At 31.2% G+C, this 19,932-nt stretch overlaps 1 protein-coding gene across 1 annotated transcript in view; it reads left to right on the plus strand.

Moving 5' to 3' along the window:
* The first annotated feature begins 4,732 nt into the window (after positions 1 to 4,732).
* LOC136981015 (transmembrane protein 192) overlaps positions 4,733 to 19,932 on the plus strand; it is a 49,284-nt gene continuing 34,084 nt past the window's right edge. Inside the window, exons 1-3 of the mRNA XM_067277274.1 lie at positions 4,733 to 4,938; positions 9,116 to 9,262; positions 13,124 to 13,340. Coding sequence (XP_067133375.1) covers positions 4,897 to 4,938; positions 9,116 to 9,262; positions 13,124 to 13,340 — 406 coding nt within the window. The 5' untranslated portion in view covers positions 4,733 to 4,896. The remainder of the gene's footprint in view (positions 4,939 to 9,115; positions 9,263 to 13,123; positions 13,341 to 19,932) is intronic.

Consider the following 19,932-nt stretch of genomic DNA (forward strand, 5'->3'; position numbering starts at 1 on the left):
TAGAAGCTGTTAGAAATGTGGGTTCGGTTCGTATTACCCAAGTATCAGAGCTATTAGAGATGTGGGTTCGTTTCTCACTTCCCATTATATAAGCAGCTACAGATGTGGGTCGGTTCTCTTCCCCCCAATCATAGGAGCTGTTAGAGATGTGGATTAAGTTCCCAATTTCCCATTATATACGCTGCTAGACATGTGGGTCGGTTCGTATACCCCGACTACAGAAGCTGTTAGAGCTGAGGGTTCGGTTCTCGATAACAACTAATAACATTATGATTATATTTTGATATTATACTATTATACTACAATAAGAAAATGTTGATAGAAAAGATCAAAGTTCAAACGTCAAATTTTTCTTGAACGTTAAAAAGATAAATTGCACAGCTTTGTATTTAAAATGTTTAGATAATTTTTAAATTTATATACATATTTTAAATATTTTATTCAATATTCCTTAAGGAATTTAATGAACTTAAACTTTTCATTAATTATTAAAAGTCTGTAACAGAAGTATTCATTTGTCATTATTAATATTTATATAATTAATAAGAAATATTTGTTTTAAAAAGTTTTATAAATTTTAAAAATTAAAAAATGAATAAAAAATTTATTATTTTATTTGCTTTGTGTTTATTTACTTATTCATTTATTCATTTATTTTTCTATTTAAAATAATTCAAGTGAAGAACAGATAATTTAACTGCTGCCATCTATTGGTTCCTGTTTAAATTATATTTTTATTATTATATTTATATATATCATATATATGTTTTAAAATATATTAAATTTTAAAATTAAATTTTATTAAATTAATTTTAATCTATAGTAACTTCATTAGTGTAGAAACATGGGTTAAATCATAGAGGAAGGCCAATATTAATGGTAGAAGTCCAAACAGTTAAGCTTATAATAAGCAAAATAAAAGATTTGTGTGTGAAAAAAAGTAAAAATTATGGTAAAATCGTTCTTGAACACGAAAAAATCACATTACTAGAAGAAAATGTTGTAATTTTAAACAATTGGCAAAGCCCATTTAAATAATCCCATTGAATTTGTGAAGAAGAATATAAAAATATTCCATAAATAACAAGAAATGTATAATATAATGCATGAAAACAATGCTGCAATGTTTAACATTTTGACTAAATCCGTATTGGGCATCATTCATAAATTATGTATGGCTAATTTTATTGCTTTCAATTACCATCCCACCCACTGTAACGCTCAATAACGCACATACCTACTGCCAAATTACATAATGCATATCCTCGATCAACCCCTTAATTGTATTAAGGTACAATACCCAGTACGGGGTACCGAACGTTACATTATTTTATTAATTACACGTATGACGCACTGTACGCTTCGCAGTGCAACACTTCAGGAACTCAAATGAATCATTCTATTAGCCAAAAGTTGAAACCATGGAATTACGTAACGGTTTTTAACATCCCCTTTGTAACTACAAGGGGTTGGGGGTTTTTCTACAAGAATTAATATATGTTAACACTACTTAATTCGAGAACACACACAGGAAATTACTCGTAACGATTTATAGTATGGATTTTAGAATGATTTAAGAGATTTCGAATTGATACGAAAATGGAGAACAAATTATTGGAAACGTGAAAGTATGAGTTAGCGTGACAAGAAAGTTATGTTTGCGTGATGTGAAAGGATGAGTTAGCGTGCCATGCAACCAAAACAAGTGAATCTTCTGTAAATCTCTCTACCAATGATAAAGAGGAAGATTGCAGGAACTGTGTACCTAATTTGCATAAGAGATAGGTTTGTTTATCTTACGATTTTTATGCTAATTTTAATATGTATTGTGGATTTTATTGCCATACAAATCTTCATCATGGGTTATATTATTATGATAAATCTATTGAAACGGTAGATCAATAAGAAATGAACCAATACAATTATTCGTTTCGTGATTTAAAATATTCCAGAATCACGGATGTAGGCCATATTTACTGCATTTGAAATTTATTTATTCCTTGTAATTCAATGTACTGTACATCATGCTTTTTCTCTTCATAATTATGTTTAGAAACGTGTTAAAGTTACTTAAAGACTAAGATATTAACTGTAAACAATAACATTAATTGTTTGCAAGATTAACTTAAACGTTACTAAAAAATTCAAAATTTTTCTTTATTGTAATATTAATAGAAGCTTCTATCTTAGAAAAATATAGTGTAACCCCTATTTAACGTTTTCTCGGGGATCAGCAGATTTCGGCCTAAAATTGAGCCGAAATTAAACTAGGGGTTTTGTGTTTTATGGAGAGATAAAGTCGGAACGATTAAAAGTGAACGTATAATCGGGGTAAGCGTTAAAACGAGATTTTATTGTATAGGAATAAATTCCCTTGTTATATATTATACATAACAAGGGAAAATATTGGAATCATGTAATTGATGTTACTTAAATTTTGGCAATTAAAGGTTTAAGCGATGAGGAAATAGTGGGTGGTCGTGAGTCATATCTTTCTATAAAACTCATCACTACCCTCAAAATTAAGCATTTTGACATTTTATAATAATTAATAATATAAAAACTTTTTGTAACAAAATCTCATAACAGATGGCGCCACACACAATTTTATTTATTATGATTAATAATATAAAAGCTTTTTTTAAATAAAATCTCATAACATCGGGAAAGTTACGCAACATTTTTTCTTATTGTCAGATATATGATTCTTTAAAATAAAACAGTAATTCCATAGAATGGCTGTTGTTTTGATTCATCTAGAACAGGGGTAGCGAACCTATGGCACGCGTACCCAAAGTGACACGTAAGGAGAAATCATCTGGCACGTAACGTATCATACGATTTCGATTTATCATCTGTATTTTTCAACTATTCTTTCGGTTTATCACCTGATTATCCCTTTTTTCAGTCAGTGTTTTTTATTTATTATAATTAAAGCATATTTGTTTAATTTCTTTAAATATCGTTATTCGAAATGTAAAACGTCAGCACGCATAAACATCCTTAAAGCTGAGCATGCTTGCTGTATAGCACGAGGGCTCAAAAACATTCGCCATTCCTGATCTATATTTGAATTCTTCAAATAAATGAATATACTGTATATAAATTTGTATTATTATATCGAAAATTATATTACAGGTCTTGTAAAAATAACTCCACCATTTTTAATTACTTTAATTATGTAAATTATTACCTAAGAAGTATGCGATTTCCACCAATCGATAAAGTAATTATTCGAATTTCATGTACCATCTGCATTCAAATCTATTTTGTATACTGCCACTAGATAGTATCGTAAATAAAAATGGAGATTATGTAAGAGATGTTCTATGTTCTGCAACAATGAGGTCAGAATCATTGTGCAACATGAGTTTCGCAGGCGATTTAACAGTGATCCACCATGTAACACAAACATTTGCTTGTGGTATTGACAGTTTAAAGAAAAGCATGCATTTGCAAAAAGAAAAATCTAAGACGCCCAAAAGACCAGAAAAAATGTGAATCAAATCAGAGAATTTTGCGCGCGGAGTCCACGTACTTGTAAATCGCTAAGCCATTAAATGGGAAGAGTTTTGCACAAACGATTAGTTATAAAAGTTTATAAGCTTTAGTTATTAAAGGCCCTAAAAGCTCAAGATATCACGGGCAGTTTAACTTTTGCACAGACATACAAGAGAGTATGAAATAAAATGATGTCTTTTCACGTCGCCTCACTTTTAGTGATGAAGCAACACTTAAATTGAAAAATGAATTGCCATAATGCGTGAATATGGGGCACAGAAAACCTATATGCAACAATTGAGCATAAATATGATTCACCAAAATTTCATGCATTTTGTGCCATTTCTTCTACAAAGAGTTAGGGGTAATTCTTTTACGAGAAAGCAAAAGTTACGGGTTTTCGTACCTGGACATGCTGCAAAACTGACTATTTCCTCATCTGGATCAAAATTCTGATGACTACATCTTCCAGCAAAACGGGACAATGCCTCATTTACGTAGAGAGGTCTGTGAAGTTTTGAATCGTATGTTTCTTCAGCAATGGATTGGATACCACAGGCCCAATGATAATCCGTTGCACCAGATATGCTGCAGCGTCTGTGAGAAATATTTGACCAACGACTGAGAATGTGTATCGCGTGACACGAAGTGTACACATTGAGGGACTGATTGCAGACAGATACGAAACATGGCGAATATCCACATTGAAAAAATTCGTACCTATCAGATTATTGAATTTTGTTAACGAGAACTGAAAGTAGACGAATAATTGAAAACAGAAAATAATGTCGGTGAAAAAAGTTTGTCGGAATTTTCTTGAAGAAATACCTCTTTAATGTTTCGGCCATAGCATTTGAATTTTTTTGAATCAACATTTTTTTTTTTTTTTTTTTTCCGGACAGATCAGATTTGGTTTTGCCACCTTTGTCCCCTAACAGTGCCCATTCTTCGCAACGATACAGTCCTTATCATATGAAACGGACTGTATCATTGAACTACTTGATTTGTTTATTTATGAAAATACAATTTATAAAAATTTCTTAGGATCCGACCGCATCGAATCTGGATCCTCCAAAGCAAAGAGCCCGCTCCATAATTGCTGAATGACACGTAGTTATAGTAAATAATGAAAACATTGTTTTAATTTTAAATATAAATATTATATTGAAGACTATTTATAATAATTCATTTTAATTTTTAAATTAATACACTTAAGTAAATAAATGTAATTTTTAAAAATAAAATAAATGTAATTTCAATTTTTGCCGTTAGAGGGGCAATCGAGGCACATGACATTTCCTATTTTCAATGTGGAAGGAGTGGATTTGAATATTAATCAATTTCTCAGTGCGTTGTTAATGTTTGTAGTTGGACTTTATATGTTGTAAATTTAAAATGGTTAGTTTAGCAGGAGATCAGAATAGAGGATCAGGAGGCGTAAGTATTATCAATTTATAAAGTTTCTTAGATTATTTCTGTATTATGAATCATTTTATGGTGTTCATTGGTTTGTTTATTTGTAGTGTGTGAATATTTTGTATATGTCTATTCTTAGTAAGTCAAGTAATTTAAATGATAGGAATATAACAATTAATTTCAGCATGTTTTTTTTAATCAAATAAGGATATAAAGAAGTAATGAAATTGATTGAATCTTATGTCTGCCTTAAAATTAAGTCAATTACAGTATAAAATAATTTTTATATTAATTTATTAACATAAAATTTACACTGTTAATTGGAAAAAGCTAATAGAAAGTGAAAGTAACTTATCATTATGTTAAAAAGATGGACACATGAATTTTGTACACTAGGTTTTAATTCCAGCCATTTGAAATTTGAATCAAATTTTTGAAGATTTGGTCTTTAAAACATTAAATTTATGGTTAATGTTACCTATGGTAGCAAAGTTGGCATTTATGGCAGAAGTGTTAGAAATGCTGATAAATTTCCATTTTGTTGATTTTCATTAGCATAAGTGCTCTGTTAGATGATGCTAAATGTCAGATTGTGAAAATCATAAAAATAAGCAAGTCAGTCATTGAATGAAGTTCGAAAACAACTCCTCGTGCAAATAATGGAGATGTTTTGTTGATTCGTGTGAAATAATAATTTATATATAATCAATTTAAAGTCAATATTGCAAGTCTTTGAATCATTCAAACAATTCAAGTATAGTATAAAAATATCTGTATATCCAAAGTAGAGGATATTAGTGTTTAAAATAATTTTGAAGTACATAAATTTATTAATATATGCAATAAATTAAAATTTTATGCTTTCTTTTAATCGATAGATAAATGAATATTAGAAATTTAAAGGAAATTGATCGTTTGTGGACATCTTTTGGGGGATTTATTATAATTTTTAGGCTAAAAGAATTTGTTAAATCATATTTGATGCTGAATACAAACAGAAAATATTAAGGGGGAAAAATTTTTTTTTAATATAAAGAAACTTACTTCTTAGTTTAAAATACAGATCATAAAACTTTCTCATTGTATTTTAATGTCATAAAAGACTTGGCACCATGATGTGGATGAATCAGAAAACAAAAGTTATTTATTTTGAAACATTTTATTTTTCATTTCTTAGAAATGCACATGCAATCTTTTTCTAGATTTGACCAGCATTATAGTTTGCCTTGAAAATACTGTATTTAGAACTTGGCACCATAACAGAGGTGAATCAATATTAAGAGGATGATCAAGATTCAATTAGAACGTAGATAGCAAATAAACTGAAAACTATATTATTTTATTCGACATCTAATGTGTGTATAAATTTATCACTTAATTTATTAAATTAAACAATGAATGTACATTCTGATGTCCATTTTTAATGCGTCCATCAGAGGCTGACTGGATAAAATCACTGAATACTGGTAGTTGGTTGTGGGGTTATATTTCACAATAAGCTGGTCATGTGGAATTTTTCAAGGTTTCTTCACACTTGACACCTAAATAGAGGTCAGTTTCCCATTAAAAGTCCTCCTGGAAGCTCCCTCTTCCTGGCAGATTGCCCATGTGTTGCATTGTCGTATCCCATCAAATCAAACTAAATCTTTTTTGTGTCTTCACTGAACTTCAGATTAAAATAATCAACACCTTTACAATGTCTATACATTTATTATGATAATTTGTTAGTTAAAAACAATTTATTTATTTTCTAAAATCTTATACAGTATATCATTTCACTTTTATTAAAATTATTCTGAATATAGATTAATGACTAGACTACAGCCATATTGTTAGTTAAAAACAATTTGTTAGTTAAAAACAATTTATTTATTTTCTAAAATCTTATACAGTATATCATTTCACTTTTATTAAAATTATTCTGAATATAGATTAATGACTAGACTACAGCCATATTGGCTGTAGTCTAAGAATTAATGTTTAAAGGAATTGAACTACAACTATTCATTCAGAAAAACTTCTTTAATCTTCTCTTTTTGTTACATTCCAATTTCCTTTGTTTCTTAATTCAAACTGGTCCATTCTTCAGGGAATTATCTCTTGCAATATACCTAATTGAATTATACAGTTATTTGCACACATTAATTGTATTATTTGGAACAAAGACATAGTATTTTATCAAAGTATTTTATAGAATTGATGCTATATTTTAAATCCTTTCTTAGTTTAAACTGGTTCATTCCTTAGGGATTCCTTCTGGTACTATATTTGGTTGAATTTTACAGTTAGTTCATGTTAATTTCAATATTTGGAACAGCCCAAACAAGTTTTTTTTTTATAGAATTGATCTCATATCTTACATGAATGACTTAAAACTACATAAATTTTCTTTTAATGTAATTACAATTAACAGTTTTTAAAATAAAAACTATCCATTATACAACAAAAAAGTCTTATTCCAAAACAGAAAAATTTTGTAGTTGAAATTATTGGTATTTTTTTATATAAAATTTTAGCAAACATCTATGATATCACTGTCTACATATCAATCTACCACTGAGCAAATAACAAAAATATAATAGAATTATTACATTTTTATTTGCTCATTAACCTCATAAATGTTCATGGAATATCAAATCTGTATACCTTAATTTTCTCAAATGATAATATTAATTTTTAACAGTTTGAGACACTAAAAATGAAGTTTCGAGTAGTTGGAAGTAAGTTAACAATGAATTAACATATTCGAAAGCTGTATAAAATCATGATTCATATTTTACTTTAAACAAACCTTATCACTAAACCTGATATTTTTTAAATCAGAAAACAAAGACCATTGTATAAACTTTAAAGATGATCAACGCCTGTCATATACTTGGAAAACACTATATGTACATGAGAACGATGATGCGAGCATATAACATAATCGTGTCTTTGTGACAATATACAGTACTGGATACGTCGGTTTTATAACATTTTTAATGTTTATTTTTATATTATTTCTTGTACTTCTTCCTGTAGTTAAGTTGGTATTGCACAATTTTTGTATCTTATGTATTTGAAAGTTTTATTTTTTTATCCAAAATATGTTAACATTCCAAAATGCATTCCATTTAGTGTAGACCTGGGGAAGATCTCATATAGATTGAAAATGTTTGAATGTTTGATTCTCATTAAACAATACTGGAAACAAAAAAAAGCTCTAAGTTGAATGAGGTTATTATTAGCATTACTTTCCAGTCTCATTTGTAGTGTAGTTTTTCTACAATTTAAATGAGCTTATAATAAAACTTCTACCAATCGAACGATATCCTCTACTGTGATAAATCTCTATTTAATTATAGATGTAAAATTCAGTATTTTCTTTTCTCTACAGCAATAAAGCAATTTCAGTAAATAAAATTTTAATTTAGCGCTTGTTTTTGGAATCAAAATTGGATACACTTTTAATACAGCAGTAGGCATCAGTACAGGTGAGAGGAGATTATCAGATTTAGTATTGTTTTAGCATCTAAATTGTTTCTTAATAATAATATGCCTATAATACTATATGTTTTTCTGTTCTAATATTGTCTAACTTTGTATAAATAACTTGTGATTTATTGAAAATATATTAAAACTGGAAAGAGTTAACACACGAATTTTTGCTATATTATCCTGGAAATCTTAATGGAATTTATTAGTATGCAGAGTCACTACAGTATGTTTATACTATGTAATATTAATTGTGTACTATAAACCCACTTCTCTAGTTTAAAACTTAAAAAATGGATTATGTAATATGTGGTGTTCATGAGATGTTTTTGTAGAAAATAAATTTATGTTAGAATGATAAATTTCAGTTTATAATGCTTTATTCGTAAAGGAAATTTCTGATAAGGTTGACTTTTTACAATATACAGAAGGAAGAATTTCAGTATTGTTTCTAGCAAACAAATATATTTGAATAGTGTTTACTGAAGACATTTAAGAAAGAGGAATTTAAAAAAAAATATTATCCATTCATTTTAATAGCATCCTGCCTCATAAATTATTATTCACAATTTCTACGCCATACTTTTAAGTTTATTCTATTGTAAATTGTCATAACATCTGACTATATTTACTCATTAATAGTTAAACAGCAATCATTATATCTTAAATATATTTATATTATATGAGATAAAAGTTGTAATTTTGAATAATATTTATTTTTCAGTGGTATTGTTTTAATTCAGAACAAAGTCTTGATAATGACAATGTCGAAGACTCATCATTAGTGTCAACAGTTTTATCAGCAGAAGAGGAACCTCATGTTTACACATTACCTACTACTGGATTTATCATTTTTCAGATAATTTGTATAGTAAGTTATATGAGAAATGTAAAATATAATAATAATTTTAGTTTTAGTTTAGTTATTATATAAAATATTTTCATACTTTATACAGTCCTTCCAACGATAATAGAACATACAGTAATTGCTTAGAAAGTTTCTATTATTTTTCATGTAACTTTGATTAAATTTTATAGTAAGATATCAACAATTATTGCACAAGTTTGGAGAAAAATGATTAATAAACAAAAGAGCTAGATACTATTAGCAAAAATAGAATTTCCAACATTAATAGAACATCTTGACTTATGATATCTTTAAATTAAAATTAGTAGCTGTTTTGCTGCCATTTTTGGAAACAAACTGAAATATATGATTAGACATTGAATTAATCAAAGATTGCAGTTGTTCTTGTGGAATATTTTCCCATCCTCGACGAGAACAGCCTTTAGTTTGTGACGGTATTGTATTGCTTTCCACTGGAAAACCAAGTCACCCTAAAGATTTTTAATTGAGTTTAAATCTGCATTGAGGGATAGCCAGTCCAAAGGTTGAACATTTCTTGCTGTGAAAAAAGGATAAAATTGATTTTGATACATGGAAGCTTGCATTATCCTGCAGGAATTCAAAGATCTGTCCAGCAATTTTCTGTCCATAAGTTCCTGATAAGTTTGAGAGGAGTTTTGACCTTCAATAAATACTAGCTCTGTCTTTCCATTCCATCATTTCCCACCCAAGTTATGAGTGTACCACCACCAGCTACTCTTTGAGTACTGCTTTTGATCTAGTCTCTTGTCTGTCCAATAATTCTTAAAAATATCAGGTCCATTGGGATTCCACTTTTTCTCACCCGAGAAAATTACTTTTTGCCATCCTTCTCCTCTTTCAAAGTTGTTTGTTTTTTTCCTTGAGTTGGTTGGCTGTCTGTATTTTGATGAAAGAAACATTTTTTATTGATCTTAAAACATTATGTATTGTTGATTTACTGCAGCTCAGCTTCTATTCATCCTTGATTTTTTTGAACAAATGTGTTTCCTTGCAGTGCATGTCAAAACAATTGCACATTGTTCTCGAGGTGTTGCTGAACTCTTTCGCCCACTGTTTCGTTTTCTTGTTCGTTGCTCCTTATTATTGAGATATTTTGGGATTGTTGCATGAAGTTTTTCCAAATTTTTACCAATCCAAGTTACTTTATTCCCTTTCTGGTGAAATATATCAATTTTGATCTTCTCCTCTATGGTTAGGTCCTTTCTTTCCCATTTTTAATACTAAAGTATTATGCAGTTTACTAAACCTTTCATTATAATTATTATAGCTAAGAGGGAACATAAACTGCTTCATTAATCTGAGGAGATGAAGGGAGGCATGACTGCTTTATTAATAAAAATTTATAACCCCAGTAATGCTCCAACCCAATGGTGCTCAAACTTTTCAATTGATGAGTCAAGTTGCTTGTAAATAGACAGGCCACAAAATATTTTGTGGCCTGTCTATTTACAATTTAAGATACAGAAAGTGCTATTTCTATTTGTTTATAACTGATTCATCAAATATGTGTGCGGACCAGTTTGGCTAGGGGTACTATTACTCTAACTCTTTAGAAAATGGATAGGTGATGAATTATAGATATCGATAACAAGGCCTATTTGGGAAAAAAGGATTAGAACATCTGGAGAAAAGAGGCTACTCTTGTTCAAGTTGAGCAGATGAGGGTTGGGAGAAAAAGGTACCCTTTTTTAATGGAGATAAAAAAGAAGTCAACACATTGAGGTCAGGGAGATTTGAGTAATGACCAGTTGTTGGAGATCAAGTTTGAGATAATAATTTGGGCAAGAACATTAAGAGAGAGAGCATACAAGTTTCTAGAAAGTATTTTCATAGATGTGGGGTTCCTCACAAATCGATAGAACTTTTAAATGAACTCTGCGTATAAACAGTGATGGAACACTTGTTCATGACTACTACATGAAATAAATTGTTGGCAATTGATAAGTCAGATTAATTGAATAATTGGTAGTGTGTCTGGAAAGTTTTTCTAATGGTTGACATGCCACATTGATTACTTGGTAGTTTTTTTTTTTTATTACTTTAATATTTTCTTAAAATAATTTGTTTTAAGATAGGCATGTTTAAATCAGTTAAAACACACACACACAACTCAGGAATTTTTCTATAAAACTTAGCATCATTTTATAAGTTGCTAGGAGGAAATATACCTACTTAAGGAAATGAATAGTTTAAGTAAAGGAAAATCGTTTAGGACCTTTATCATAAAGGAAGTTGGTTCAGGTATTGTTCAGAAGGGTTTTGAATGATATTGTGAGTTGAAATTGGTTCAAATAAAGATGAAAAAATGTTTCTTCTTACTAAAACTGTTGGTTTCCCTAAAATAGCTGTATTTTCTTCTTGAAATACACAAATAAATGTTTGTCGGAGCAAGGCGAAGCTGAGCAACAACTAACACTTGACTTCATGCATCCCTTATTAACATCATAACTCTAGAATGAGTTGTCTGATCTTGATGAAATTTTCTGGGATAACTCATCATCATTCAAGGATGAACTGATTAAAATTTTAACTCTCAAACATGGATAATTTTTGAGAGTTGAACATTTTTGTAGAACTGGAGATAGGGGTCAAAATGAAGGTCGTGTTTTTTTTCAGTATTAGAGGTCAAAATGAGTTGACTAAGGTTATGTCCTACTTGGCAGTGTCTATTTATCGAGCCTATTTATCCAGAGATGAACTTGATCAGTTCCAAATGGCAGTAGAGCTATATCCAACAAACGAGCAAGTTAAACAAAGCAATGAAGACTACTTGCAGTCAACTGGGTGCCCTGTTGCTTATATAGCATCTTAAAACACTCCAGATATTGCCCTGCCTTCGTCCAAATATGACTCAGCTCTTGGTCTCTCCAAGTATTTTAATCTCCCAGTTAATGCCAGAATCATGCTGAGAGTCAACTTATGGGTGCAAGGAGGTCTCGTCAATGGTTCATTAGGAACTATACATTACATTATATATGTTCCCAATGCTCGCCCTCCAGCTCTTCCTCTGTTTATTTTAGTGGAATTCAATAGCTATCAGAGACCTTTCATCTATTGTAATCTGTTTCCAATAATCCCCATAACACACTCTTCAAACAATGGCAGTATATTGCGATCTCGTAGACAGTTTCCTCTTACGTTAGCATACTCGATGACTATACATAAATCACAGGGATTAACTCTTCCAAAAATCAAAACAGATATAGGTAAAAAAGAGGTAGCTGTCGGTCTTACCTATGTTGCATTCAGTCAAGTGAAAAAATAACTGACATAGTATTTTTAAACAGTTACATTAAAGATCACTACGAGTCAATCTGTAAGTCCAAGGCCCATAGTGATAGACAGAATTTTCATTGTACGTTGGCATAGCAATTAATTAATGGCTTATTCTGACCTTATATTTGTACCTTTTAAATGATACAATAGAAATCAAATATATTGTTGAGAACAAATGATTCTTCCTCTCTTTTTTCCCTCATAATCTAGAAAATGAAGGTGCGAGATGCCTTACTCCGACTACACGTTGTTACATCGTTACTTAACTAGTTTAAAAGTTTGTTCAATGCACAAATGTTTTTGGGTTTCTTCATTATCAAGCTTTATTCAAATTTTCTTTTGAATTAAAGCTCTTGGTGAAAATGAGCAATCCAAAAATGTTTGTGCATTGAATAAATCAGAATTTATAAAATGGCAGAGCCATTTCTTTTGTTTGTTTTAACTAATTTAACTTATTACATTTTTTTTAGTTTAAACTATAAAAAAATTGTAATAAATAATTTTTTAAAATTAGTTTTATTAGATGATTTTTGAACTTTATTTTACCTAAAGTTTTTTTCATTTCAGATAAGTCTTGCAAGCACATCTATTGCACTAGCAATATTATCATTTAAAGAAACATGCATTATCTTAAATACTTTTCATATAAGTCTATGGTTAGTATTTTTACCCATACACTATTACTATAGGCAGAAACATAGAAAACTATTATTATTTGGATATTTAGAATTCTACAGAAAAACTACGACAATAAGAAAGATGCCATTTATGATATTATCAATAGGTAATTAATATTTAATATTTCTTAATATTTTAAAGGCTGAATTTTAAAAATTGCTGATTTAAAAAAGATTTTAAAGGGTATCCGAAAAGTTACTATGCAGTGAAGAATTTGTAATGACCCTAAAGTTATACATACAGCATTGCATATGAGATCTGTAAATTGTATATTCCATGTTTCCACTTTGCTGTAGATGGAATTACGGTTGCTGACATATGTTCTGGTTTTCAGACTAGAGTTTTGGAAAGACTTCTTTGCTTATTGCAAAGTCTCTAATGGAATCTGGCTTGCTAGGTCTCTAGATGTCTCCCCAGATTTTGGAGGACATCTCCAGCATTTGCTCTACGAGAAAATGCAATATCATACATAAAACTTTACTATAAACAAACATCATCAGCTAACCCGTTAAATCGGCTTTGCTTTATTGTTGTAGCCGTTTCTAGCCCGATAATTCGGCTTTGGTTGGAGTAAAACTTTACTTTTATTTAAACATTCCACTGCACAGTAACTTTTTGAACACCCTGTAGCAATTGAAAATTAAGTTTACAATCAAATAAGAAACATAAATTTTTTAGTTCTTAAGATTGTTAACCATTCTAATATGATTAATTAACTAGAAAACAGTATTTAGAATATAGATATATTCATACATTTTGATAAAATAATAAATATTGTATAAAACAAAATTGAATTTGAATACATTATAAAAATCTAGCAGATTGTTCATTTTATATTATTGAATCTAAATGGGAATTTCAGGTAAATTAATTAAACTTTCTGAAAAACAGAAAGATAGTATAGTAGGAAAAGATGTTGCATAAGAAAATTAACTAGTAAATATTCAGACATTACAGTTTGTGGAAAGAGTACAGAAAATTAAATCAGCAAGGAAATTAATAGTATAGTTTATAAAAAGTTGTTTAAATTTCTTCATTTAGATTCAGATTTATTTGAAAAATTCAAGAGATTTGTTTTTAATCTCATAAATTCCCAAAATTCATTGATGTTTTTAAAGTAAGTTAAATGCAGGAAAAAATTTATGAACTGTTATATTTAGCAAAATGATGATAGTCTCAATAGAAATGAATTAAACACAGAAACAAGAAATTTGTATAAGTTCTCATTCATTTATTCAAAATAAATTATTCACCTTTGTATTCATCAAAGTTAATGAAAATATATTTCCAATCTTTAAATATAAATTTATTAATGAAATAATTAAATATGTAACTTCACAAACAATTAAAATTTATCAGTTATCAATAATCTGCATCCAGTTGCTATAACTTTTACTCTTGTTGAATTCATATAACTTAGCTATCTACGGTACATTAAAATTAAACTTTTATATTATATTTTAAGAAGTAGTTTACGATAGAATTAATGTATCTATCTGTTTACTAACAAAACTTTAAATACTTTAAACAAATTTAACATTCTAAAGCTATAAATTATATTTATTTATCATATTGTAATAATATGTTAACAAGTGTTTTGAAATTTCATTATTAACTGAATTATTAAATCATTAAAAGATTCAAAATTTATGCTTTATTTATGATTTTGCTTAATAATTTGATGATAAATTTTTTTTATGTAATAAAAGTTAAAGTGTATTACTTTGTTATTATCTATACAGTAGAGAGTCGTTTATCCGAACCCCGGTTATCCGAACGCTTTCCAGTCGGACTGTGTCGTGCCGAATCAAACTTTTTTGATACTAGATTTACTTCTAAAGTATAATTTTTTGTTTTTATATTTTTCAATATATTTATTTTGTTTGTACAAAATAAAGAAATAATTTTTAATGATACAATAGCCTTGATTATTATTATAAAAATTTTCGTTAGGGTTAAAATCGACGAAAATTCAACACGAAGCGACATGCAACGGAGAAAAATTTCAACATCGGACAGGTTAATATATTTTTTCGTACATAATCGGTTATCCGAACAAATCACTTATTCGAACAACCCCAGTTCCCAATTGATTCAGATAAACGACTCTCTACTGTATATATAATTGAGATGAGTTGATAATAATAATAATAATAATAATAATAAACAACAACTCTCCCATGGTCACCACCTGGTCGTGGTGGGAGAGCCCAGTAATTTTACTGATCCATAGGGCAATGCAGGCTGGAGCATAAGCTCCTGGTAGGGACACCCATGCCAGTAAGGTCTATGGGGAGAAATGAAGCTAAGAGTGACCACACCCACATTCTGTGGAGATATTTATTATGGTGATAACTAGATCAAAGTGTGATACCGGCTCGGACGTCGCCCGGGTTAACAAGGTCCGCGTTCGTGAGTTAGGCAGAGGCTCACGTTCGAAAAATAGGCCACAGTCTCCCCTGGTTACCGGTGGCGAAAGCAGCACCGGCCCAAGCATGGCTACTGCAATGCCCTCAACAGATGTGAGGAACCAACCCAGCCTTGGTGTTTCTGTGGCAATGCATCCACAGACCACAAAGGCTGGAAAACCACGCCAACGGATGAAATGGACAGTAGAAATGAACGAGTTTATCATCCGTACTTACTACACAATCACAAAACTTGAAACAAACATGACAGCATACAGACAACAACTACACCATAAATTCACACAACAATATCCTCACCTCACTGTCACGGAACAAAGGGTTGTTGATCAAAAAAGAACAATTATACACAACAACCTTATTGCACAAACAACACTTGAACTTATCAAACAACAGGTTGCTGATCAAATACATCAACAGACAGAAACATCTAACATTAATGAAGATCATGTAACCTGTCAGGATAATCCAGCAACAAGCATTGATAATAACACACATACAACAATTACCACTAATGATACTACAGACACTTCCTCATCCATCACTGATAACATAGACTTGGATTTAGTTAATACGCTCTCACTTATATTTCAGGAAACACTCACTAAATATACAGGTACAGATCCCACACAACGACCACGAATACCAAAAATCAACACGTCAAAGGAAGTAGGAAAAACACTAAATTACGTAAACACTCACTTACTACCACACTACATTCATTCAATTTCTACACTCGCAGACATTCATACATTAGTTTATGCTGGAGCAGTCACAGTAGTGACACACCATGGGCTGAAAGTACAATCACAGACAAACACACAGAAAACAAAATTCTATCACAAGCCTGCCTGGCAGAGAAGAATAGAAATACAAATAAATGACATTAGACAGCAATTAGGCAAGCTGACACAATACGCTAAAAACAACATAACACCCAAATTAAGGAAACAGCTCAAAAACATTTTCAAGAAAATAAAAACACACACAAAACATGAACATCACAACACACACATTACAGAATACATTGATACACTAAAACAAAAACTTGCTGCCAAAGCACGTAGACTCAAACGATACAAAACATGTACACTACGAAAACAACAAAATAAATTATTTACAAACAATGAAAAACTCTTTTACAGACAAATCAATAACAAAGCAAACACTGTTACACAGCACAGTGGCACACCAACAGAAGAAGAACTCACAACATATTGGTCTTCTCTTTGGTCCAGTGCTGTCACGCATAATGCTGATGCAGGCTGGATCGAGGAGGAGAACAGAAACTTGCACAACATACCAACTATGCCCTGTGTTGAAATAAGACATACATGATTTCCAATACACTGTTAACAGAACACACAACTGGAAGACACCTGGTGTAGACAACATTCACAATTTCTGGTACAAAAAGTTTACATCACTGCACCAGGAACTAGCTAAACATCTAACACACATCATCATCAATCCACAAGACATGCCAAATTTTCTTACCCAGGGCATCACCTACATGAAACCTAAAAACAACAATACCACAGACCCCACACAATACAGACCAATTACATGTCTTCCAACACTCTACAAATTATTGACATCCTGTATCGCAAACAAAATATACAAACACGTTGAAGAACACAACATTCTAACAGAACAGCAAAAAGGTTGTCGTAGAAACCACAGGGGATGCAAAGAACAGTTACTCATAGATTCAGTCATTCTACGGCAAGCACACAAACAACACAGAAACATACACATGGCATATATAGACTACAGAAAAGCATTCGACAGTGTTCCACACAGTTGGCTGCTACATATTCTACACATGTACAAAATACATCCATCACTCATTGCATTCTTTCAAAACACTATGCAGCACTGGAGAACAACACTACATCTCAGGGTTAGTAACACTTCCATACAAACAAACCAAATTTTTATTAGGCGAGGAATATTTCAAGGAGATTCCTTGAGTCCTCTCTGGTTCTGCTTAGCCCTGAACCCATTATCCAACATGTTAAACAACACGCAATATGGTTACAATATCAGACACGAAAAAACAACACAGTTTACACTGTCACATCTCATGTACATGGATGACATAAAACTTTATGCATCCACACAAAAACAACTTCATCAACTCCTACAAATCACACATTCATACACCAAGGACATACAAATGGAATTTGGCCTAGATAAATGCAAAACACTTCACATAGAAAAAGGAATCCTGAAGAAAGAAGATTTTGCACTTGGAAATGGAGACATTATTGAATCCATGGAAGAGGGCGAGTTCTACAAGTATTTAGGATTCCAACAGGCCAAACTAACAGAACATACACAAATAAAGCAAAGATTAATTAAAGAATACCAAAGTAGGTTAAATGCTATTCTCAGAACACAGTTAAATGCAAAACACACAGTTAAAGCAATAAACACATATGTCATCCCAGTACTCACATATTCTTTTGGAGTTATACATTGGACTCACACAGATCTCGAGCAACTCCAAAGGAAAACAAGAACAACACTTACTAAGCATAAACAACATCATCCTAAATCCGCCACAGAAAGATTAATTCTTCCACGTAAAGATGGCGGACGTGGCCTGATTGACATAGTTAACCTTCACTACAAACAAATACAGTCACTGCGAGAGTTTTTCTACAAAAAACAAGAAACATCACAATTACATAAAGCAGTAACTCTAGCAGACTCGAATAACACACCATTAAACTTACACTCACATCATATGGACACAACACAACATATAAAAAGCATAGACACCATTAAGCAATCGTGGGCTCGAAAGGCACTCCATGGCAGGCATCCTTACGATCTGGCCCAGGATTTTGTTGACAAAACTGCGTCAAACAGCTGGTTAGCTCGGGGATGCCTCTTTGGGGAGACGGAAGGATTCATGATTGCCATACAGGATCAGGTCATAAATACTAAAAACTACAGAAAACACATACTCAAAGATGCAACACTCACAAATGACACATGCAGAAAATGTCACATCATGCCAGAAACTATACAACACATCACCTCTGGTTGCAAGCTCTTGGCACAGACAGATTATTTACACAGACATAACCAAGTAGCAAATATAATACACCAAGAGCTTGCAAAGAAACACAAATTAGTAGACATCCACGAACCATACTACAAATACATTCCACAGACAATATTGGAAAACGACACGCACAAAATGTACTACGACAGAGCCATAATCACAGATAAAACAATTTACCACAACAGACCAGACATCACACTCATTGACAAACACAATAAAATCACATACATTATAGACATATCCATTCCAAACACTCACAATATACAAAACGCATGCACTGAAAAAATTAGCAAGTACACAGAACTTGCCCAGGAAATAAGGCATCTGTGGAGGATGGATAGGGTGCTTATTGTACCTGTTGTTCTCTCCTCTACAGGTGTCATACCACACATACTATACAAAAGCCTGGGCACATTGGAATTGAATAGAAACACATACATCACACTGCAGAAAACCACTATATTGAATACATGTCATATTGTGAGAAAATTCCTGAATACAGACACACACACTGATACACTTCTTTAATTTCTGTTTTGGTTACTATGCCTTGACTTTGGTCCGGCATAGTACTTAGCCACCGGTGTTAACCGAGTATATCTAACTTAACCCAACATAATAATAATAATAATCAGTGCAGAACCCAAGCGGTTAGAAGTTGAAATTTGGTACACAGTTAGGGTATGTCACGAGAACGCACACTAAGAAGGGATTTTTCGAAATTCCTTTCCATGGGGGAAAGGGACAGGATTGAGGCTTAACACTTCCATTACTTAGCACTTCCATTGTTGATGGAAGTGTTAAGTAACAATGGAAGTGTTAAGTAATGATGGAATTGTTAAGAGAAAGCGACAGGCAAGATGCAGATGCAGTTTTATTCGTTTTTGCAGGAAATCGAACATATTTTTAGACCCATCTAAAAATTGTCTAATTAGTCTGGAAACAGGGGGACCCAATTCTTGCATTCTGTGAAAACAGGTAAGGTTGACTATAACGTAATAATCTTAATCTTTGCTATCGTTACTTTTGCCCGAGCAACGCCAGGCCTACCTGCTAGTAATGTATAAAATATGATTGATAAAAAAATTTTAACTTCTATAGTAAGGAGTGTAAATTCAACAAAAAGATAAACATTTTGAGAACTGCTTAGCTTTGGTGTCAGATGAATCTCAAGTAAGACAACTCATAAAGAATAG

This window comes from Centruroides vittatus, unplaced genomic scaffold (genome assembly GCF_030686945.1).
Source record: "Centruroides vittatus isolate TY-2023 unplaced genomic scaffold, ASM3068694v2 contig_738, whole genome shotgun sequence".
NCBI classification, from domain to species: Eukaryota; Metazoa; Arthropoda; class Arachnida; order Scorpiones; family Buthidae; genus Centruroides; species Centruroides vittatus.